Raw genomic sequence first — 24,546 nt, forward strand, 5'->3', positions numbered from 1 at the left:
ATGCATTGGCCAAGTGAAATTGTCAGTTTTTTTTTTTTTTTTTTTTACAATTGAAATATAAAAACTGAGCATAAGTATGCAAATTGCAGGCACCCCCCTGCCAATTTACAATGATTTTGATTTAACTAATTACATACGGTACTAAGATCGAAAGTTGCTGCTGCAAACATGTCATAAATCTTGACTAAATGAATGATTTTGTGAATGTGCTTAATTAGTGTTCACATTAAGAACATTCCTGCACATTTTTGAATGAGGCCTGACATTTTTATTTACATTTCTGACTCTGTTTGTGTATGTGGGAGTGAAATTTAAAGTCTGTTTGTCCAGTCTTTATCAAATCACAACCCAACTTTTACCTTTTATTCAGTTCTTCCTTCCACTTTCTATTCCTTTCCTTCCTGAATGCCTTCCTGCTGTTTGCAGAAGAGTTCAGATAAACAGGAGAAAAAACAAGGCTGTTTCTCAGTTTGCCTATGAAACAAGCTAAAGGGTAGATTTATAATTTTCCTTAATTAGGATGGTGCTCAGAATGAGCTCAGAAGAGAGTTGAGTTGAGGAATAAAGCCGTTTTTCTTAATCTTTTACCACGTTGAACATGATTAATGCTCAAATGTGGAACTGTACAATTTTACTAGGTATTGGAACAGGCCAATTATTTTATTACTCTAAAAATTAAAAACATTTGGGTTTAACATCAAAAGATGTAAATTCTATAAAATCACTACTTGGGAAAGCTGGAAAGCTTATTATTAGTGGATTATTTTCTCAAAAAAAATGTGCTTAATCATATTTGACATTTGTCTCCTTAGAGCCTTTGTGCAAATTTGTCACAAAATATACAGCATAGTTGTGTCTCCATACTGTTACAGTATATGTTTAACATTTGTTATATGCTTGAATATTTAAACATATTGAACATTTAAAATATTAGAAAGCATTCATTCATTTCTTTACAAAAGCGTTTACTTTTTTTTATGTGTACTTAAGTAACCATGTCCCTAAGAAAACAGTAAATCAATTTATACGCCCAACACAGATTTTAACTCTGACAGAAGAAACTACTTTTGTGTGTGTGTTTAAAAAAAAAAAACTCACTGTCTGCGCCCTCTATGCTTACACATGGCAGAGAAATCTACCTTCTCCATGAGAAATCTACCTGGGAATTTCAGGTTTCTCTAATCCCCTACCTCAATTATAGAAACCAGGTTCTTGTTTATGTGGCCTTTAGGGAATCAGTTTACCTGAATAAGCGGATTGTAACCACATTTTCTAAGTATATTTAAATGCACACTGCATGTTTTGTTAGCCATTGCTGACCCTCCTCCTCCCCTATTGTGTTTCAGGTGAAAGGGGCACACTGACCCATGGCTCTGTGATAAATGGGCGTTTTGAGGGCTTCATTAAAACCCACCAAGGAACATACTATGTTGAACCCTCAGAGAGATACCTACAGGACAACAATGTGCCCTTCCATTCTGTCATCTATCACGAGGATGACATTGGTAAGTAGCCTCGTTTTTAGTGAAAGGATCTGTTAGGCAGTATGGGTAGTAAGTCTGTAACCTAACATTTGCTTGACCCTTCTTAAATAGGCAACATTTGTTTTAACAGTTTTGTGGTAATATATCCTCTATAGCTAACAAAGTTTGAAGATTCTTTCTTCATGCTGTTCAGAAAATAAGATGGCATGTTGAAAACTATGAAAGCAGGATCTTTTGGGGGAATGTTTTTTTTGCATTATGAAGCATATCAAAGTTAAAGTGGCAAGTTGAGGAGGTGATGGTTAAGCTCACATGGAACTGGATAAAAGGTTATGTTGAACAGATTGGTAACAGCAGGATTTGGCTCTGGGTCCTGGGAAATGTACAAGGTGATCAGTATTTATGCTTGAGAGTGTATTGGAGCAGGCCACAGCAGGGGCATGTCTCATAACTCTTGCTAAAGGACAAAGTACAACCACTAGATAAATCAGGAGGTTACACATTTGTCTAATATTTGCCTTTGAAAAAGGACAACTCAGAACATGTTTAAGAAGCAATGATTGAATTTCTGGTGTAGTTGACTTGAGACAAAGTAGGTATTCTAATATGAACTCCACCCTTGTGTTATTTACTTAACTCCATCCTGCTGTTTGCTTCTGTGGAAAACACACACACACACACACACACACACACACACACACACACACATATACACACACACACACACAGACAAACAAAGGAAGAATCTTTTTATCTTCTGACAGGAAATTTAAGCAAAAGAAAAACTGTTGGAGGGTTGAAAGTGACTGTTAGGAATCTGAAACCACTACAGAGGACTCTAGGAACTCTTACAACCCCTCATGTTGTCATGTTTTAATAGATTTGGCCTTCATCCCTACATCATCCTAGACCATTGTTACATAGCAATTTTAGAATTTTAATCTAGTAATTAGCACTGAGCAATGTTAGGTCGAGTGGTCCTTTATAAAGTTTGATAGATTTGTTTTCTTTTTTAAACATACCATAGTATTTTTGACTATAAAATAATACTATTTCCCTGCCAGTTTTCATCCACCACAATATACAGACAAGGAGGAGTCTCTCTTTGTGGCTTGTCATGCACAGTGCTTTTTTGACGTACGATTCTTCTCTTTAATGAATGCAACCATCAATTTTGTTAGGTACACCTAGCTAAAATGTATGCAGTCTTATACATGCATCCATATTTATGATGGTAATAATGTTCAGTTTGTGCTAAAATTGTTTTGGACATGTTTTGGTTTAACTCACAATTTTAAAAGGTTTTACCTTTCTTGAATTGGAAAATGTTATACTGGTAATGTTTCTATGTTATGTCTAACCCTTCCTTTCGCCTTTTAAAATTCACAATTATGCATTTGTTAATACTGTACAGTGTGTGTAATAGCATGGCAAGAACTTTTTTTTTTTTTTTGAATGTGTAAATTGGAAAAAATGGGTCAGTGACAACAGTTTCTTCAATTTGTAAAGGGAGACATTTGGTAATAGCTTTTTTGAAAGCTGTATATAAAGGAGAGAGTTCTTAGTTAAGATCTTTATGGAAAAACCCAGAGTTTTAAGCTTTTACAAAATGCATCAAGTCTTGCTCCCCAACTCGCCCTGCGTCACTTCCACCACCCCCAACCCACTGGATTCTAAAGTGATCCATAATGCAGTGTAGGCTCCTCCTGGCCACACCCTTATTTTCCTCTCCATCTTTCAGATTATCCACATAAGTATGGATCAGAGGGTGGCTGTGCTGACCACTCGGTGTTTGAAAAGATGAAGAAGTACCAGGCATCTGGAGTAGAAGAGCCAGTTAAAGTAAGTGCCAGCATCACAACAAAGCTCCTCCCCCTATATCCATCTTAAACCCAGATGGACAGGACTCATGAGATTAAAAACATCCCAACTCATATCCAACCTAAGTTAAAGTGTGTTTATATTTTAGTCATCTAAAAACTATAACTAAACTAATGTTTAATAATGTTCAAGGCCTGTTTAACCTTTTTTGTTTTGTTTTTGTTTTTTGTTTTTTTTTATAAATACGGTGGTGTGAATTTTCTTTAGGATTATTATGATATAAACAATAACACAATCACCTCATGGTCACTTGTAACTGCATAAAGTGTAATGCAGTATATCCTCTATTTGGTAAAAAGTATACTTGCACTTGCAGAAACTTGTACTTTAACACTTGCAGAAAACTACTTCCTGTAATTGGAACTGATGAGTTTTTGCCTGGCGATAGGGTTTTCCATCTATTGATTTTTACTCTGTTCAATGCTTTTTTTTTTTTCTTTCTTTTTTTTTTTTATTACAGAGGAAGAAAAGTGAATTGGAAGAGGAGAGCTTCCATGGTCCTGTCATTCTGAGGAGGAAAAGGGCCGCAGGGAAAGAGAAAAACACCTGCCAGCTCTTCATCCAAACTGACCACCTCTTTTTCAAACGCTATGGAACAAGAGAGGCTGTTATTGCCCAGGTATAAAGCCAGATATAGCATATGTAAACACAACTTAAGCTCGGTGACTATTTTGCCTGTACTTGCAATACAGTCGCATATCACCCATATCAATCATCTACTTAGCATTGCAAATGATATACTGCATTTGTGTTTTAGAGGATGGTTGTTTATTAAAGAATTACATACTACGTACTAAAACTGTATTTAGCATTGGTCTCCCGTAACATTGTCAGACAAAACGAACAAACACTTAAGCACCAGTGATATTATTGTCTCTGTTCCACCCACAGTACTTTCTTGAGATAATCAGGCCTACATTTCCCACAAGAGCTGATAAAATGTGGTGCAGCTCTTTTTAGAGTTTTTACATAAGCAGAAGTCCCGTCAAAGATCAGTTAATAGATGTTGGTGTGTAAAACTGGTAAAGATTCCCATTAATGTAACGGTCATCAGTTGACTTTGTTTTTTCTGGAAATGGACATTGAAAGAGCTGAATATATTCAGTGTGGTGAAAACAATAGAAAGTAGCTATCAAGATCAAGACAAGTTTTTCCACTGCCTTAATACAGATCGAAACTATCTATTTCTCCTAGATATCCAGCCATGTGAAGGCTATAGACTCCATTTATCAGGCCACCGACTTCATGGGCATCCGCAACATCAGCTTCATGGTGAAAAGAATTAGGGTGAGTTAAGTTTTAACTGTATGCCAGCTGCCATTGTGAGTCTAGATATGTTGGGTTTCCTGCAGAAATTAATTTTCATGCACAACTGACTTGAAAGCAATCAAGTAGTTAATAGTCTAAGTGGAATATTACTTGTGACTTTGGCTCAGGAGTCTTCAACAAATTCCAAGCTTATTGGCTCTATTCCAGGCTCCTTCTATCACATGTCAAAGTGTCCTTGAGCAAGAAGCTGAATCTCTTAGTTAGTTGCTGCATAACAACTCCTCCATCTTGTTGCGAGTGTGTGCTTGATTTTGAGTGCGAATTTGTGAATTAGAAGCAATATAAAGCTCTTTTGGTACCGTAAGGTAAATGACACTATATAGGTGCAGAGCACTTACTGTTTAACATTTAACAGAGTGCTGACCTGTCTGCTTGGACAGATTTCTCTGTGTGAACAGTCATTTTAGTGACCTGGTAGCTCAATGGGCAGCAGGGTGTGATGCAGAGGTTGCGGGATCAAATCCCAGCCTACCCACCTGGTGTGTCCCTGAGCGAGACACTTGGTGATAGTTCCCCGGATGCCACCCCATCGCTGCCCACTGCTCCCCCCAATGGGATGGGTTAGGTGCAGAGAAATATTTTATTGTAACATGTGCAATATGTTTATGTTCTCAATGACAATAAAGGTCAGTTTAGAGGCTTCTCTTCTGTTTTTTTTTTTTTTTTTTTTTACAATGGAATTGTCTAACACACTTTCTTTCAGATAAATACCACCACAGATGAAAAGGACCCCAGCAATCCTTTTCGCTTTGCCAACATTGGAGTTGAGAAATTTTTGGAGCTCAACTCTGAACAAAATCATAATGACTACTGCCTAGCCTACGTCTTTACTGACAGGGACTTTGATGATGGTGTGCTCGGCTTGGCTTGGGTTGGTGCTCCCTCAGGTTGGTACGACACATGCACACATACGTTTAGTAGTATGTTGTGATCTGTTTTTTTTTTTTTTTTTTAATCTCACTATTCAAAATGACTGTAGAGGGCAGAATGAGCAAAGGGCTTAGTGGTTCCACATGTGCCCCTGGTATCATGGTACTGATGTTCATCTCAACAATTCACCGACAGGACTGTGTCTGTGTTAACCACCACAAAGCCTGAATTACACTCCTAAATCAAAGAACTACTCAATGAATTTTAAAGTTGTTTTCTGTCAGCTTCTGTCTTGATTTCCCCTCTCTCTGTAGGTGGTTATCAGGATTGCTGATAACTTCTAAATAGAAGTTTTCTACCAACTTTTTCAGAAAACAAAAGTGCAAACTGAGTCCCAGTTAAAAGTATTAGCAAAGTTACATCAAAAGTATAAATCTAACAAAGCATTTATGTTTTAAGGTGGACATACATTTAACAACTGTGTAGTCGCTAATGAATGTGATTTGGATTTGATGAGTGGTCGGACCTACTGTAGTTGGTCTTGGTCAGTGCCAGTCTTACTCAGTGAGTGCTGACAGTCAGCAGAGAAAAATGTGAAGTGTATGGTGTGTAAATTTTGTAGTCTTTGGTGTTAAGAACCGGTCTCTGAAAGTCATTCTCACTAAGATTTTTTTAAAAACGTGTTTCATAATTTGCGACTGACATTGGCGACTGATGATGTCCTATCAGAGGGAGACTAACAGTAAATACAGCTTTACCTGAAGCTAGCTTAATTTTCCAAATTAATTTTACCTTCTTTTCTCTCTGATAGCTCTACATTCTTTAATGTCCGTGAATTTCTATTCAGGATATTGCCACTTGTTTTTGTCCTTTGTTAAAAAGTGAATGTTCCTGGCTACTGCCATGTTCTTTTTGGCACAAGAAAATGAAGGATTCTATTTTCACGGGTTTGCATGTGCCTTTTGTCTTTAAAACCCCCAACTCCTTAATTGGGTTACCCAGAGTTTACTCAGTCATCAGGTGTGTGCCCCTTCCAGAATGTCATAGACTAGAAAGCTGTGATAGTTGGTGATCGATTATTGGTACTATAATCTTATGCTAGGGTTACTTTAAATTGCCTATTGTGGCTTTAATTGCACAGATATTGTTCAGAAATATTCATGGGTTAACTGATCTGAACTTATTTAGACTTGGAACAATACTAAGAAACCATACGAATCTGCAAATCGGCTATTTCTTTTTATAATCTTTGTAATTGAGAGACAAGGTTTTCTAGTGCTAAACTATGACTTTGTAAAAGACATTTTTTGCATGGTAATGTCTGGTGAAGTAGTGCTTCCTTCGTCATTATTCACGATGTGTTCTGGGAAATGACTAGCTCTGTGCTTAAAAACATGATTTGCATGTTACTTCATGTTCCTCTGAACAAGTTTAGACATTGCCATCTCAACATAGACAACAAGGCATCAACCTGAGGCAATGAATATGGGCCAATTAGCAAAGCTGTAAAAGCTGACCGAGTCAATTTAAGAACAAGAAATGGAGAGTAGATGGATTGCAGTGAACTGTTCGGTGAATGTTTGAACAAAAAAATTTTAGAACACATGGCCGTCAGGTGCTGGTCAAGTGCAACTAATGTGTCTCCTAATTGATGTGACCAGTTGTTGACACAAGTGACTTAAGCAGATAGGTTACACAAATGCAAAATATGCAGCCATACTCATGTACACTTGCACATAAAAGATTCCTTTTTTCTACTGTTGTAAGAGCTTTGGTCTCATGTTTCTTTATGGCTAAAAGCTGCCTTGGAAGTTGTCTCCTATTTATTGGATTTATAGATTACAGGAAAAGCGGCAGTACCGCCAGTTCATAGTTTGCCATAGCAAGTGGTTGCTAGTGTGCCTTTTTTTTTTCCTCTTTTAAATAATTCAAATTACGGAAATAATACCTTTGCGCTAAGTTTGATTTCCTTTATGATATTTATGCTTCTATGATCATAGGGTTAAATAATACACATTGTGTACAAGCTATCATGTAAAATACAGGTTCTAGTAAACTAGCACTACAGTAAGGATCTATTATAAATAGTGGAGCCAATGATCCCGGGTAATGAAGTGTGTGGGTCAGTAGAACAGTCGTTATCCTCCTCACTCTATAATATTCAAGTTTAAACAAATCAAATTGTGTAGTGCCCATTGACCATAAAATACATTTTTTTATTGCATATTAGTCTCATTTCTTTTGCTGATGCAGTTTTTCTGTACTTGGCATATTTTGACATTTTATATTGGTTCCTGTGCCTCATTAGGTTGTCATTTTTGTAACCAGATTAATTTCAGCTTAGGTACAATGGTCTAACTTACATGTCTCACAGCATCAGTGGCACTGTGAAGTGATACCTGGCACTTAGAACAATGGGCCCTGGTGTGGCCAAGCTTCTGCCCTTCTCAGGAGCAACTACCTACAGCAAAAATGGATTCTACTGTTATATTCAAAATTTTACTGCCACAGGAAGCTCTGGGGGAATCTGCGAAATGAGCAGAGTGTACTCCGATGGGAAGAGGAAGTCTCTGAACACTGGTATCATCACTGTGCAGAACTATGCCTCCCATGTTCCTCCTAAGGTTTCACACATCACCTTCGCTCACGAGGTTGGACACAACTTTGGCTCCCCTGTAAGTACTATATTTTCAAACACTGTCTTTTATCCATTCCTTCTTTTGCCAAGATGTGCAAGGTACAGTTCAGTGCAAAAGTTTACATCCATTTATTTTGAAATGACAAAAATGTACACACCTGGTACCATGGTTTCTTTAATACTTAATGTTTATCTCTAATGAATTTATCAAGAGGGATGTACTTTTAATTATTGTAATGTAGCTTTTTTTATACACCACTTTTGTTACCTCAGATGATGAGGGAACATTCTGTGTTTTTTTTGCTTGTTGGCATCGATAGAGTTAAGTTTGCATCCTCTTGCACTGAAATGGCATGTACATTTGGAACCAGTGCAAAAGTATCTTTGTTTAACCCTTTTTTTGCCATTTCAAAACACTAGCATCTAGTTGAATGTGCAACTCTAAAGTATCTCTCCCCTCTTTCTTTTTTTACTTGCCTACTGTTACAGCATGATTCTGGGATCGAATGCACACCCGGTGAGTCTAAGATGCAGGATAAAAAGGAGCAGGGCAACTACATCATGTATGCCAGAGCAACATCAGGGGACAAGTTCAACAATAACAAGTTCTCCATCTGTAGCATCCGTAATATAAGCGCCGTTCTTTTAAAGAAGAGAGATTCTTGTTTTGTCGGTAAGTTCTTTTGTTCTTAAGTTTAGAAAAGCACACACATATAATTTTTATATAAGGTCCACAATTTACACATTATGTTAGGACAAAAAGCCATGAAGACCAAGGCAGGTGGTCCCTGTTGGCCTCCACTATAACATTTTGTCGTGAGGCATTACTGCAAGGATATAAAACAATTTCTGTAGTTTTGAATTTGCCCAGGAGCGAATTGGCCCCAGTAATTATGACACTGAACAAGTTTGAAAATATCAAGATTCTTCCTACAGTTGCCTGTCGGTCTAAACTGAGCAAATCACAAGGGAAGAAAGGATGAATGTAGAAAAATAAATGTAGATCTTTAAAGAGAGGCTATTCCAGAGTGCCCAAGATCTGAAACTGGGGTTAAAGGACTTGAACAAACTTAAAATAAATTTACATTTCAGTAAGATGTGCAAAAAGTGAGGGGTCTGAGTACTTTGGGAAGCAACTATTTCTCTTTCTCTTGGTGTGCGTGAGAATTTGTGTTAACCCTCTTGTTTGTACCTGTACAGAGTCTGGCCAGCCTATCTGTGGTAATGGACTTGTGGAGGCTGGAGAAGAGTGCGACTGTGGCTACAGTGATCAATGTAAAGACACCTGCTGCTATAGTGCCAATGAAGAGGAGGGTAAAAGATGCAAACTCCGTCCTGGCAAAGCTTGCAGGTGAGATGTCATTAGAATTTTTTAATATAGCCCTATATGTTTTGTGAAGTTCTAAGGCACAAAAGTTGTTGTTAATTGTATTGTATTTTGTTATTTTTTATTTTTTAACTTCTGATTCTATTTTTGTAATTGTTTTACACAGTCCCAGCCAAGGCCCATGTTGTACAAAAGAATGCACTTTTATGGATGCAAAAATGAAGTGCAGAGCAGAGTCTGAGTGTGCCCATGAGGGCACATGTAATGGTGCTACTGCCGTGTGTCCTACCTCCAAACCAAAGGCAAACCTCACCTCTTGCCATTCAGAAACGCAAGTCTGCCTCAATGGGGTATGTTTGTTTTATTTAACTTGTTGTCAAGTGTCTGGTCTTTTCAGTTTATGATCTTGTGATCGTATTTAAAGTAAAAGTTTTGAAAAATCTTTCTGCTACCTCTGCTTTTTTTAAACTAGGTTTGCTCTGGTTCCATTTGCGAGAAGTACATGCTTGAGGTATGCACCTGTTCCAGCCAAGATGGCAAGGATGAGGCAGCTGAGCTGTGCCATGTGTGCTGCATGGAGAAAAGTCAGTAACTGTCCAGCAATCAAAATACACAATCACTGTAGTAATATCATGCTCAATATCTAGTTATGTGATGAACAATAATGGCGAATTTTATTTTATTTTAATTTTTTTTTTTTAAGTACTGTTATTGTTAGAATCTTAAAGGTCACTCCCTCTCATTCTGCTCCTAGTGAAGCCAAACACCTGCAGCAGCACTGGCTCAGAGAAATGGGCCCATTTATTCAACAAGACTGTCGTAACACTGCAGCCCGGCTCACCCTGCAACGAGTTTAAGGGCTATTGTGATGTGTTCATGAAGTGTCGTCTGGTGGATGCCGATGGGCCACTGGCAAGGCTAAAGAAAGCCATTTTCAATGCAGAATTATATGAAAACATAGCTGATTGGATAGTGGTGAGTACCATAAATGTAGTAATTCACAGAAATGCATACAATAAACAAGGAATGCGTGCAGTGCAGTGCGTCTCTCACAAATGCAGCTTTCAATGAATAAATCCTCTGTTATCTAGCATCATTGGTGGGCAGTGCTGTTGATGGGCATCGCTCTCATTATGCTTATGGCTGGCTTCATCAAGATCTGCAGTGTCCACACCCCCAGCAACAACCCCAAACTTCCCCCACCAAAGCCGCTGCCAGGTACAGCACATCAACTGTGTTTATTTTATGTTATGTTATTATTATGTCATATACAGTTTAAATGCTTTGCACAGCTCTTCTTTCTTTTCTTATATGTTCATATGTTCTTGGTTTCCCAAATTTCTGGGGCACAGGGTCATAAAATGATATCAAATTCTTGTAATTTTCTAATCTTCTGTCGTTCCTGATGGTATAAATGACCATCAGCCTTAGTTTCTGGTGTGCATTGTTCTTATTGGTGCCTTACTGATATGTGAATGTCCTGTAGGTACGCTGAGAAGGAGAAGACCACAGCAGGCCAACCCACCGTTGCAGGGCCAGCGCAACCCCAATCAGAACAGACAGAACTATCAAATGGGACAGATGAGACACTGAGACATTGTTCTGCTCTTTGCCTTGGTTCTTCCTAGTGCCTACAATGGGAGCACTTCACTCCAAAGAGTTACCTTTACCACATATTGCAAAATTCAATGAATTTGCAAACTAAAACAATTTTCACTGGACAAAACCTAAACAAACTCACTGAGCACCTTTGCTCTGAGAGGCAGATTAGCAGTGGTTCAAACAGCTTTTATAGGAAATCATTAACTTTTCCATTGATGAACAGGAGAAGTCTCATATCTTAATATAATATTTTTCTTTGAATGCATCTTTACCAGACAGAGGAGAGACAGGCAACATTGTGTAAGAGCTCTCTTCCTCTGTCCTCCATTTGTGCTACCATTCTGCTTTCCTGTTCTTCCTCTCTCAAGACTCCAAGAATTTTTGCTGCCAATAAGAAACAAGTTTGAGAAATTGTGTTGAAAGAAAGCTGTTGTTTGCCAATGTAGTTAGGGTGATTTAAATCAAAGTACCATCTAAAAGGACGCTTTTTCTTCTAAAGCGTACACGTTCTTTCAGTGTGCAGTTGTAAAGATGTTGCCGTAGTCTGTTTTTCTTTGTTGCAAATGAAACTGATTTTCTGTATGATAATGATTTATAGTTTTAATTCACTTTCTCAGGATTAATAAAACAAGTATATTGAGTGGAATGGATGGCTGTATGTGTATTTCAGATTAAAGCCCCTGCTGGCTGATGCCTGTACAGAAGGGTTTACGTGAGCAGCCATGAAATGTATAGGACAGGATTTATCAAACAAATGTAGATAAAGAGCTTAATAAGTGTCATGAGCTATCAGATGGTGGCTGTGGAGGGGATTATCTATAAATATATATATCTATATATATCCTTGTGATATGGTTTTGCAGCTGTGTTTACATAAAGCTATATGGCCTGAGGGTGAAAGAAATATTGAGACAATAGCTTTTAATCAACCTGATTGTACCACACTTTAATTCTTCCATAGCTATTTTCCCTGATTCATTGCTTTGGCACTGACTGGTGACACATTTGTAAAGTGAGCACTTTGTGCTACGTACTGTACATGTGTTTCTTTACCTTAAGAATGAGATGAGTGAGCGGCAAAAAGGAGAATGTGCCAAACTGCAACTCTTGGTATAAGATGCTACTGAAGAAACTTAACGTGCCGGTGTAATTGTCCGAGCCACATTCTCACTTGTTCTGTTCTGTCCACACTTGCAGTTGCTGAAGAAATGACAGAATCTCTTCAAACCACTACATATCCAGATAAAAGTATGGATTTTGCTTTTATTGGTTTTACTTGCAGTTGAGACTATTTTTATATTTGGAGGAACTTAAAACCAGTTTATGATTTTATTGTTGAGTAGTTGTTGTTAACATACATTTAACAGACTGAACAATCTCTATGCGTCACCCACTTACCACTGTTATGTGCTTCCTTTTTTTCTGACTGATATTCTCAAAGAACTTTGTTACCTTTATACCACCTTCTCTGTTTGTGTAATAGCATTAAAATGTGCCTACTCAGAGCAGTGCGACTGAAATTGACGAGCTATTCAGCGTCTGATCTTTTTCGTGTCAGAAATGCACGATGTGGCAGTTTTTCCAAGCGCTGTTACCAGACTTGACTGCTGAAGTTCAGAGACTACATGTTTGGGATATAAAATGGCTTAAAACTTTGCAATGTATGATAATCATAGTAAATCTAAATGTACATACAGTATATCAAACAACACTGGAAGAAAATCTGTTGCAAGCAAACTTCCACACATTTCACAATTTGCTGTTAGCTTTTACTTTATATGATATTGCTGCTTCACTTGGCTTGATTTCAGTTTATTTGTCTTCAGCAAGATTAGAGTCCAGCTTCACTGATGAATGAGAATGCACATAATAAGATGAGTCGCTATAGAAATATATATATACACAGTATATTTAGTTTTTTAAAATTATTTTAGGAGGGTGATGAAAAGACAGATTATATATTTTTTACCCCTGCAAAAGAGTTGTATCATGCAGAGCTGCAGCACAGTGTTGCTTCCTGTGCAAGTTATACAGATGTCGATCAGATTCTATGCAGAGTATCACAGAGAAATGCCTTCATTGTTTTTTTTCCTAAATTGTTACCTGGAAAAGTGTTTTTGTAACACAATTGTTATACATGTCCATGTGCTACAGCAGCCTTTCTGAATAGACAAAAACAACATTTCCTGTGGCTTAACTTTTTTTTTTCTTCCTACTTCTGTTTATGGTGCTGCTGTTTGTGTTTCTTTCTTGGGATGGATCTAAAGCTTTCTTTCTGTGTCAGCTGCTTTTCTGAAGCATCCTCTGTGTTGACAGTAGTATGGTGTGGAGGTGTTTGGGGTTAATACTCTGGGAATTTATTCACTCTTGTGTTGCTATGATTTGGAGAACATGTGCACTGAAGTTATGTAAACAGAACCCAAAATGATATTGAGGTCTACTGTCTGATTTAAATGTCTTATTTTTTTTTTACAGTCGTTAATAGTCCTTTTGTGTTTATTTCTGTTTCTTATTCTGCTTACTTCAAAAGCTTTACTATATTTGAAAAGGTATTGTGCAAAAATGTAATGTCTTTTGAACTACTTGAAATACATTAATAAACAAGGATTGATCAAATGCTTTTTTTCCCTTAATTTACTTAATAGCAAGTAAATATAGTAGTTTTATGGTTGTCTGACATTTTTTTTTTAATGGATCTGAATGTTTGTTACAAGTTCTTTTTCTTTTGCCATGGTGGTCTGAAACGAACTTGTTCAGCTTTCTACCTTTACCCTCTCCATTTTACTGCCTTGCATTTGAACTCTCTGCCCTCTGGAGTCTCCCCCTCATACTCAGAAATGCCTTAATTTCAGAGTTTCTGCGTGATTTTAATGTTTACTGTCAAACAGATTTCTTCAGCAACATGTTGTGTGTTTTTTTTTCTTTTCGTTTTTATTCTGTGTTAATTCTCACACGAGTAAGTTCCCAGTGTTCCTTCCACATTGTGGGGCTGAGTCAGTTTGTCAGGTATCCACCTCATAACAGGCATAGAAAACAACAAAAACAGACAAGATGGAATACAAAAGAATGCTGTATATTTATTTCTCTGGTTTGAATTTGATTAATTGTATTTATGTGATCTTATTGGCAGGAACAATGCAGGTGTTCAAATGACTAATAATTTTACATAACGACCATCGTTTGGAATCAACATCCTCAAACAGTCATTGAACTTCTGACTTTGTGTGTCTGGTTAATATTTAAATTGAGTTTGGAAACTTTCAGCAGTTTATTACTCTGAAAGACAAAGATAAATTTTAATAGCAGTTCCTCCTTCAAATTACACTGAGTGGTTCTGGTTAGAAAACAAAGTATAAAGATCATAAAACTTGTTAGGTGTGTTCCAGCATCAGCTAGACAATTAATGATTTCTCCTTAAATTGTGCACAACCTCATTTTGAGCTGACTACAGGATTTAATCCAGTGGTGAGCTTCCAGATCGTCCATCTTCAGTGTGGTAAATAGGTCAAGTAACCAACACAAGTCTGTTGAGTTTTCTTCTGCGTTGCTTTGGTGTGGCGTCTTCACAGCGTACAAACACTTTATCCTCTGATATTTTAACATCTTGCACATCATTTTCCATTGCACAAAAAGTCGTCCTAGAACCAAAAAACCAAAGCACAGTATTAGTGTGGTTAACTTGAAACTGTGTGTGTGTTAGTTTGTGTGTGGCAGTGAACTGCTTCTGAAAATGGTCATTAAATGAAACACTCCACTAGGTGGCATTAAAAGTCTACAGTTGTGTAGATGTAGATGTTTTTCTACATAAGCAGCGACAATTCACCATCAGAATGATGGATTTTCTCCAATATAACATGTAATTGTTACCTTAAATGTATTAATAATGCTCTAATTACTACATTCGACTGTACTTTTTTGATCCCTTGAAGTTTATTATTTATATTTTTATACTTATCCTCCACTATATTTAATAGTAGTAAAATAGTAATTTCAAATAAATATGTGCCTTCTGAGCAGCAATCTTTATGTATGTATGTACTACTTATGTATTTTGAATTATTAGTTGTCATCTTGCTGTATTTGGTGTTTTGTAGTACTTGTAAAACTCCCAACTAATCGTTTCAATCTACAAAAACAAACTAGAAAAAAAAAAGACTTTTCCCCAGATAGTCGACAACATTTGGAGAATTAATTAGTGTGCAGTGTAAGATTTGTGTTTAATTTTGAAATGGTGATTTCATTTTGTATAAGAGCTCCCACTGGTCTGTTTTGTTGAATTTGGATTCTAAAAAAGAAACTGATTAAACTATCAACAGTATATAAATTTGCTAAGATTAACTCAAACTTTGTCAGCTTTGACTTACATCCTACAATAATAATAAAAATCATGGGCAGATTATGAGAAAAAGGGCCCCTGGGTATGTTTTGTCAGCTTGGTGTAGTCTGTTTATGGTTGTTTTACAATTGTTTTTTGGAAGTTTTGTGCCTGGTTATTTGTCTTTTTGTGTTTATTGTGACATTTTGGGTGGAACTGTAGTTATTTCATGTCTGATTCTACACATTGTGTCTGTTTTAGTAGCTTTGGGTACGTTTTTTTAATTGGTTTGTGTCTTATTTTGTTTTTTGTTTTTGCAATTCTGCATCTGTTTCTCATTGTGTACCTCTCTTAAATACCTTCAGGTTGTGATTTCTTCCTTCCATCTTTTTTGTTGTTATATAAGACCTCACTGTGGTCATTTATTGTCCTTTAACAGCTTTTTTATTTTAACAGTAACTTCAGATCTTCAGGCCCATAGGCCTCACTTCCTACTCCCTGGGGCTGTTCCTGGTGGGCCTGTTCAGTGAGCACTTTGACCATTTCTGCTATAGGTTAATAATTTTGTGCCTTTAAAGTTTTCAAGGCATACATTTTACTTGTAAAGATGTTTTTTTCCTGTTAGTAATTTCATGTACAAATACTTCTTTCATCAGAATGAGTCGTACCTCTCCTGCGTCTCGCCTGCTTTGACGGCGATCTTGCCAACAGTCAGCTGTGGTTTTGTCTTGTGACCACCCCAGGGTATGATGGTCTGCACCCGGTTCCACACATTCTTCCACAGGGCCGATCCCTCCCAGTGGAATTTGAGCAACATCAGCTCCCCTAGGTCTTTATCCAGGGTGATCAGGAAGGTGTAAATCTTATTGACAATGATCTCTGCAGGGCTGTTGATGGGAGTTTACAAACAAAGACCCAGTGTTGTGTTAAAGCAGTCACAGCACGTGAGAATAAATATCTGCTTGCACTGGTTTCCCTGAGGCTCTTTTGTGTTTGTACGTGAAACATAACACATCTGTCGGGCAATAGTGAACTGAGTAAATTATTTACACCATAATCTCTATTTATAGTTCTCTTTCATGCAGGGGCTTCAGTTGTTTCCATGTGTGCCAGCTGCCCTCTTTAACTTGTAACTCTTTTGTTATAGAGTTGAGAGCCCAGCTGCATTCTGCATGTTTCAAAGACTGAGACCACACTAAATGTAATTTTGATGTAATGTCATCCTGAGAGGTGATACAGTACGTACAATGTGATGTGGAAGTCTCCACTCTCCTCCTTTGTTCCTGTGAGGGCAATGGTCAGAGATGGCTCGACCCTTTCCGTCTGGTTGACAAACTGGATCCTGAACTGGTAGTGATAGACTGCAGAGAGGCAACCAGAGAGAACGGGAGATGGAGGGGAGTGGAAGTATAAAGAAAATTGAGTTACCACTAATGACTAGAAAACTGCATTTCAGTAGAATACTTGTATAAATGTACTTGGTTACTTTTCACCACTGGAAACTAGCGTATGAGCTCACAAAATACTTGTTTTCCCACAGTGATTATATTATTGGATGATAACTGGTGATGTATTGTCCTTCACTTTAATTTTGCAGCTGCTAATGATGAAGCTGATTTTTATGACCTTATACACAGTATTGATGATCATATGTTTTAAATCTATGTTCTGAATTACTGTGCACACTGCTGGGTAGCTTGTAAATTTTACACCATGGATCAATAAAGTTATTGTTGTTTTTATGATATATTTAGTTTTTTAAATCGGAATAAAGAAAAAAACAACTAGTAACTACTTATCAAATAAATGTAGTGGAGTGTAAGTATGACACTTCCTCCTGAATTGTTGTGAAGTAAAAGTATAAAGTAGTGAAATGCTCAAGTAAATTATGAATACGTCAAACTTTTACTTAAGTACAGTAGGTAAGTAAATATATTTATCTACTTTCCAGCCCCTCAGTAATAATCCCATCATTACACACTGGAGAGTAACGTTTCTTTTTGTGTTTTTCATCTGGTTGTAAACATACTGTTTATTGAAAAATTTGTTTATATTATTTTTTATATTATTTATAGGGAAGGGCAGATAGTATAGAAGGAATCAGGTTAAGGTATTGGTGGATGCAGTGCAGATATCCCGGGTTTCTCACACTAGTGTCTAGGGAATAGTAGTTGATAAAAATTAAATTAGAAAAAACATATTGTTTGTTTAAAATAAAATTGTCAAATTATTGGTCGTTATCAGCAAGTGATGTCTGATTGACATGCGTGTTTAATCAACATTTTTTTCTATCCTTGTTTAATTTATAGTAGTATTATTTGAGTAAACACACACCCCTCTTATGTCCAGAAGCTACATTTCCTGCATTTTTTTTAAACTCCAAAGATCCTTTTGCTTCATTTTTTTGGGTACATAACATCAACATTTTTCAAGTATGTGTTCTTACCAGTTCAAATTTACAAAAATACAAGACAGACACATTTTCATGTCCCTGGTCACTATTGGTATTCCCTCAGATATTGTGGTGGACAGTTTTTGAGCACTAAAGTACAAATTAATTTGTTAGTTTTATATTTTTCTGGAAGGGTTTTGGGTTACGATTGATATTAAATTTAGATTTGTGTTTGTTTTGTTATTGTCCATGGTATACACCTATATGGCTTCTTGCCCTCTCCAGTCAAATTTGTTATGTGTCTTTGTTTCTATTTTTTTTTTGTGCACATTAAAAAATCTGAGCTGAAGAATCATTTTAAGCAAATTTCAGGAACATTACTAGAAATACATTTCCGCATCCAATCATTTCATCATTACACGTTCATGCCTTTATCTCCAGTTAGATCCCTGTGATAACCTGTTTTCTGGCCTGAGCTAAATATAAAGAACTTCCTGTTTAAATGACCCTTCATTGTCTCCCTTTTTATTAAAAAATATGTTTTAAATGTGCTTTCTTTTTTAAAAACTTGTTAATGTCATTATTATTATTGTTGTTGTTATTATTACTATCACGTTTTATTGTTTTATTGTTGTTATTTTTCGGGACAACAATTGAGCTCTATGGCAAAGTATATCATGCTACAAGAAAATATTTAGGTTTGGTTTTAGACATACAATAACAATTAAATATGAAATTAATTTGGCAAAAATATTTTGTTATCTTGTGTATTTACTTGTGATAGTCATCCTAGAAAAACATGCATCGCTGTTGATATTATTGACTGAGTTATGACTGCAGACATAACTACGTACGTTTGTAAGGCATCCTAGAACGAGTTTTCAGGTAGAGCCTCTTGCTGTTGCTGGTGCGAACCTTGTTGATATTGTAGCCCAGAATGTTGCAGCGATTCCTCCGGCAGTCCAGACAGGTGCCTTTGTCAAAAGCACTGTTGTCGCTGCACCTGTAGGCCATGCTCTGCTTGTCTTTGTTCAGCAGAGAGTCAATGAACAGATGGACAGACCGCTCATGAGCACATTTCACTGTCTGTTCGAAACCTTGTGGGAGGAATTAAAAATATGGGGGAAATTTAAAACAGGAGACAGATGTTTGGTTTTTTTTTTACAACTTTGATCTAACTTTTCAACAGACCATCCTAACCCAACATTTCCTGCAGTGGACTGAGAGGCTGTGAACCTTAATGCTGCCTTATTATCACCAAAGCCTGACATTGATCAGTCTGTGCTTCTGTCAAATATCCTAAAAGCTGATCTGCTCTGAGGGCCATTTCTCTCAGGAGACTTTAGTCGCTTGGAGGCAGCTCAGCTCGGAGGGATGGACAGAGCAGTGGGAGGCACATGTTGCTAATTATCTCCTGGGGATGACAGATGCTTTAATGTGGCTCTTTCTGTCATATTATGCGGATGTGTTTTGAATTTGAGGAGCACAGTAAATCCCACAGCCACTTGTGTTAGACTTGAGGGAATTAAATGCATCTGCATGAGCGCAGATTGAGAAACTGTCAACAAGAAAAAGATTAATTGGACCCTGAGACACAGCTTCTAAACCAGTGTTTTGAGGTGGCAAGACCAATTAGGAAAAGAAATGTTATTATAGGAGAGAGGAGAAGGCAAAGCAGTAAGCAGTGAAGCAGCAGAACCGTGTACTCTGACACACGAGGTGGCACGAGGACATCACTGAAAACCAGAAGCCTGAATGCTCAGTCCACCCCTGTACTATAGGGAGTTTTGTGGACAGTGGACAACAGTATAGATGCGACAGTCATGTTTTCCATATTGCCAGGGAGTAACGTCTGTCACTGTCAGGCTAAGATCTCTTATTTTATATTAGACATGTCAACCTCAACTGGTAACACCACCATGAGGACAGTTTTTCACACTACATGAAACATAAGAAAACTCGATGGAGAGTCACGACATTTTTGAAAGTGTAGAGGATAAAGGGTTTTCTTCTTCTTTTGCATCATTACTGCAGAGCAGGATACTCTTTCTGTGTGACACATTAGTATCGTGTGTTGTAAAAAGCAGACCCCAGAGGATCACTTTATACAATAAAAGTACTTGTATTTGTAGTGTGGTCTTACTCGTACCGAGCAGTCCATACTGGGCTATGTGCTCATAAATGTTTTGGAGGTCACACCCTGGTTGGAAGTCTCCACCATTAGGGTAAAAGTCATAATGCCCCACAGCTTGCTTGATGCCCACGCTGAGGCCCATGCGCTCATGAGTGAAAGTGTGGATGGCGTCCACAAATTCAGCATCATCGGGAGACAGTCTGTCCGTTGGAGACATGCCTTCAAACAGTGGCCCTGCTGGATCAAGACCTGGACAGAAACAATTAAAAACAAATGTAGTTATTTGAGGAAAAAAAAGAACTATCAAATTTTGATAAAAGATATTCCTGGTGCAAAGACAACAACAATGTTAAATTGATACTATGGAAAAACTCACCAGTAATTCTTCCAATCTTCTCTGAACCTTCCAGATAACTTCCGGCAAACCCAGAAATGTGAGCACCAAGGCTGTAGCCAATCAAATGAGCTTTGCTAACTGGATACTGGAGCTGTTTCTGTTGTACGTAATAAACATGGTTTATTTCTTCATTAGAAACCGTATCAGATTTCCCATCATTACATGCATGAAAATAAAGTGGGCTTCAGTAGAGAAACCTCCTCTGACCTGAAGTGACTGCAGCAGGTGAGCTATGTCTTTTCCAACTGTGCGAGTTCCCTGTACAGCTATTGGGTAGTGCTGGTGAGCCAGGGACAGCCAATCGGTGATCACCACGTTGACGTCTATCAGGTTTTTCTTCAAGGTTGCGGCTAACCTGAGCACCCAGCTGTCCATCATACCATCCACCTTAGGAAAACAAGACAGGTGGTTTTTACATAAGGTTGAGATGATGCTATGAACTCCTAAATATGCTGCGCTACACTTTATTCAGTTCAAAATGGCAAAAATAAACAGAATATCCAACAAAAAAGGCCCAGCAAGTAACAGGAGAAACATAAATACTGAATATTAGATTTAAACAATGTCTGAGTTACAAAAAACTCATTGCCAAATATTGAACATATTTACTCCCACATTTTAGTATATTTTAACAATTTTGAACACATTTATTTTCCTGTAACCACTTTCCATGTTTTGTATACAGAGGTTCAAGTCAGCGAAGTGTAAGCAAAGCAGGAGTTGACCTTACCGACCACCCGTGAGTGATGATGATGAGGGGATTACTGCTGTTGAAGCCACAGGAGGTGAGCGTGTGCAGCTGCAGAGGGTCCAGGGTGCAGGTGTCCTCGCCTTCTACAAACAGCCTGAAGACTGAGCTGCTGACGTAGAGCTCGCCAGCCTTCGGGACTTTCCTCTGCTGCGTGTCCACTACTCCTCGGACATCAAACAGGACTAGAATTACCCATTTGTCCATCATGATGACTTTGTGAATCAGGACATACGAAGGTAATGGATGTGTTTACATTGTGGTGAATAATTACAAATAACACATGCCAGTTCCCTTTACTCATCCACTGGAGAGCAGAGGAAATAATTAATGTCTTGATACAATTATCTGAAAGTAAACAGGGAACCATCGGAACAGTCACATCCTGTCAAGGCCCATTTGGACTGTGGGTTGACTAACGCCCTTTCAGAAGCACTTTGCTGTGTTTCCAGGTCATACAGACCTATTGGCAGATGCACACGGATATCACTTCACACAAAGTCCCATCAAGTGAATTTCTGCCAGAAGTTTCTCGTAATTCCTTACACAAACTCCTCCTCCCTCAACATGTTTCAAACCACAGCTCAGAAACCGCAGAAATCTCGCCCACAACCATTACACATCCTCCTCCAAACAAATCGATCATTACATTTTCTTTATGGTCTGTCCTTGATTCATGTCCAGTGTATTTCAGTTTTATATTAATAATGCCAAAAACTCGGGCGCCTGCATAAGAGTACTAATGCTAATTACTAATAAAAGTAATTGAGCCTGTTCATCATTCTATATCCTTCCCTCTTCCAATTAAATCCCACATTTTCCTTTTGACTGTTTATCATATGAACATGGAGCGCAATTAAAAACAGTCTGACTCATTAGTCACAGAGCGAAAACACGCTCTAATTCAAAAAGTTGTTCTGACTGAGCACTGAGTGTATACACTGTGCACTGTTATTAGTGTAATACGATTCTGGTAATGATGATGAATGAAAAAATAAATGTGGCACCGAGCGAAGAGCAGCTCTCAGTACCTAAATGGCAGGATAATTTAGCAATCATACAAAGATGGGTGAGTTTAATACAAAATATGCTATAATCTATAACAAACACAATGGTTAGAAATAAGAATCAGAGCGATAATCATAAATGTTTTCTAGTGATAAAATCAGTTTATCACTAATGTCATTACATTAGTGGTTGATGTATTTAACATGAGGTACCTTTTAGTCCAGACAAAAGTAATTAGAGCCACTCAAACAACCTCATTCAGGAAACCATAAAATAACATCCCTCCGGCAAAGTGTTTGCGGTGCAATCTGCATCACAAACCACAAACTAAACAAAAAACTACTGATAAAATATAATACAACACTGAAAGCATTGTTTTAACCAAGAATTATTTATGCATTGTTCAAAACCACAGAAATTGACTTTCAACTTTAGAGAAAAGCATTCAGAAGTTACCTCAGTCATTTTCATGGGATAATGGCTGAGCCATAAAACATCTGATTTTACACTCAGCATCATCTAGTTGTAAATAAAAGAATATGTGATCTTCTCATTGTGATCATTGTCACTGTACATTGTAACATGAAATAAACTTCCATGGGAATTTTGAGACGTCTATAGACCTACTTTATGCAGTGCACTGAGTTAGTTTTCAAACAAAGGGGCATCAAATAGGGGGATGATAATGACATAATCTGTTTCTTTGGGTATGTGAAGTGACAGCATGATGTGGTTGTTTGGGAGATGTGGAATTATATTTAGAGTGTCTTGTGTGTGTCACATTTGAAATATGATGACATGATGACTTTTTTGCATCATGTAAATATTACCGAACTGTCAACAGCTGCTTTCTGGATTGTCCATCATCTACTCTTTCATCAAGACAGTTAAATCTATGCAACAAGATTTTACTTCCCACTCACCTGCTCTGTTTCCTTTGATTTTCTTCCCCTCACTGAGGTGATATGTTATCAGCAAACAGCACAGGAGTTTGAGCACAGACATGGCGTCACACAGACACTTTGGTAATTCCTTCCGTAACGCTTCTCGCCCCGTCGAGGAGCACAAGTGTAAGACTTTTTTATGGTATTGTAGAGTCTGACAGTGGGATGTTCTTCTCTGTGTGGGTAGATGATCTTTCAAAGACGTCTCATCACCGCCCTGAGGCTTGAAATCAGAACGTTAAACACATTGTATAGCTCCGTACAGAAAGAGAGGGGACACCAGGAGAAATGGTGTATGGATCAGGAGGATTTGGTCCCATCCTGATTGGCTGGGCTCATGTAGGTTAAACACATTGCGAAAGAGCAGAGGCTATGCTGATAGTGACCGAGAGTTAGAGGTGATGCAACATCCTATCCTACAGTCAGATCCTGAACATACAATTACATGAAATGTACTGCTTTGTGTTATTTAAACCATCCTGAAATGCATGGAGACATTTGTTACAGAGGTTTAAATGTTATTATTATTGAATCGATGAAAGAAAATGCTGCAGAACCATTGGTTTCAGGCTAAGACCCTCTTGTGGGTCTTCCCTACATTGCTGCAACACATGTATGAACAGCTTGAAAGCAGCACTTCATGTTCTCATTGGGTACAATCAGAATTCAAAGAACATTACTTTTTGGATGCTAAATGATCCAACAACCGCATAGGTACAGGTTACATGCCCTGTCACCTTCTCATGGACTGTTTGTCTGAGGTAAATGGTGTGAGGAGGCACAGTACACAAACAAGGTTAATGGTCACACAATGGTCACAGAGACCTTCAAATACGGATTCAAGTCAAGTTCTTTTTTTTTTTTTTTACTTTTCGACTATTGGACAAGAGGAAAACGTGATTGATTTTAGGTGAGGGGATCAAACAGTTCAAATTTACATGAATCAATGTTTTTTATATTGACTGAATGTATTTTTAATAGGAGGGGGTCACAGGTGTTTGGGTGGGCGACTAACAGTTTGACAGTTTGTTGTGCTGTTTTTGTGGTTGTTAAAGTTCAACCAATGCAACTTAAAATTTTAGCTGCTGAGGGAATATTCTCAATTTTTCCTGAATTGCTCTAAAATGTGAACTAAGCCAGAAGGAACCTCACTTTGAGCAACATATTTTTCATTAGTATGTTATGAAAGAGCTTTTCATTATATCTCTTTCACACACATAAAAAAACCCATTCAAATAACCCATTGCTTCAGTGGGCTTCACACACTGACAGTCATGTCAGTGGGCTTCAAACAACAACAACCTCTGACCTCACAACCTCAAATCAAAAAAGACAGGAAAAGCTTTCAAATAATAACTTGGTAAACAAACAAACAATTAAAAAAAAAAGAGGCGGGATCCCAATTATACATGTAAACACAAACCGTTATAAAAGTCAAATTTCAGGGAGTCGTTCTTTCAGTTTGATAAACTATGAT

General features: G+C 37.6%; 2 protein-coding genes across 3 annotated transcripts in view; one reads left to right on the plus strand and one right to left on the minus strand.

The window, feature by feature from the left end:
- Positions 1–11,777, plus strand: part of adam10a (ADAM metallopeptidase domain 10a) — a 29,182-nt gene extending 17,405 nt beyond the window's left edge. Inside the window, exons 4-16 of the mRNA XM_067485718.1 lie at positions 1,347–1,505; positions 3,226–3,326; positions 3,826–3,984; positions 4,560–4,652; positions 5,398–5,581; positions 8,076–8,239; positions 8,692–8,875; positions 9,403–9,553; positions 9,696–9,879; positions 10,002–10,113; positions 10,284–10,504; positions 10,621–10,747; positions 11,016–11,777. Of these exons, the coding sequence (XP_067341819.1) occupies positions 1,347–1,505; positions 3,226–3,326; positions 3,826–3,984; positions 4,560–4,652; positions 5,398–5,581; positions 8,076–8,239; positions 8,692–8,875; positions 9,403–9,553; positions 9,696–9,879; positions 10,002–10,113; positions 10,284–10,504; positions 10,621–10,747; positions 11,016–11,122 (1,946 nt within the window). The 3' untranslated portion in view covers positions 11,123–11,777. The remainder of the gene's footprint in view (positions 1–1,346; positions 1,506–3,225; positions 3,327–3,825; positions 3,985–4,559; positions 4,653–5,397; positions 5,582–8,075; positions 8,240–8,691; positions 8,876–9,402; positions 9,554–9,695; positions 9,880–10,001; positions 10,114–10,283; positions 10,505–10,620; positions 10,748–11,015) is intronic.
- A 2,411-nt stretch (positions 11,778–14,188) lies between these two features.
- lipca (lipase, hepatic a) lies at positions 14,189–23,372 on the minus strand. 2 transcript variants are annotated; one of them, XM_067485761.1, is made up of 9 exons: positions 23,049–23,372; positions 21,100–21,281; positions 20,577–20,756; positions 20,349–20,466; positions 19,988–20,221; positions 18,693–18,935; positions 16,693–16,807; positions 16,115–16,333; positions 14,189–14,769 (listed from the first exon to the last, which is right to left on the minus strand). In XM_067485761.1, exons 1-9 carry the CDS (start codon positions 23,128–23,130, stop codon positions 14,637–14,639), a joined length of 1,506 nt encoding a protein of 501 aa, XP_067341862.1. In that variant the 5' UTR covers positions 23,131–23,372; the 3' UTR covers positions 14,189–14,636. The 2 variants fall into 2 exon arrangements, with proteins under 2 accessions (XP_067341862.1, XP_067341872.1); XM_067485771.1 differs by having other exon boundaries at positions 21,100–21,278; positions 23,049–23,371.
- Positions 23,373–24,546: the final 1,174 nt, after the last annotated feature.

Source organism: Channa argus, chromosome 2, assembly GCF_033026475.1.
Source record: "Channa argus isolate prfri chromosome 2, Channa argus male v1.0, whole genome shotgun sequence".
In the NCBI taxonomy this organism is placed as follows: Eukaryota; Metazoa; Chordata; class Actinopteri; order Anabantiformes; family Channidae; genus Channa; species Channa argus.

Excerpts from the sequence above, each read along its gene's own strand:
- lipca (XM_067485761.1), bottom strand. The coding sequence starts at position 23,130 with ATGTCTGTGCTCAAACTCCTGTGCTGTTTGCTGATAACATATCACCTC. Across the intron at positions 20,222-20,348 it reads GAAGATTGGAAGAATTACTG|GTCTTGATCCAGCAGGGCCA; the intron begins GTGAGTTTTTCC and ends GTTTCTGTCCAG. Across the intron at positions 18,936-19,987 it reads AGCCCAGTATGGACTGCTCG|GTTTCGAACAGACAGTGAAA; the intron begins GTACGAGTAAGA and ends TCCTCCCACAAG.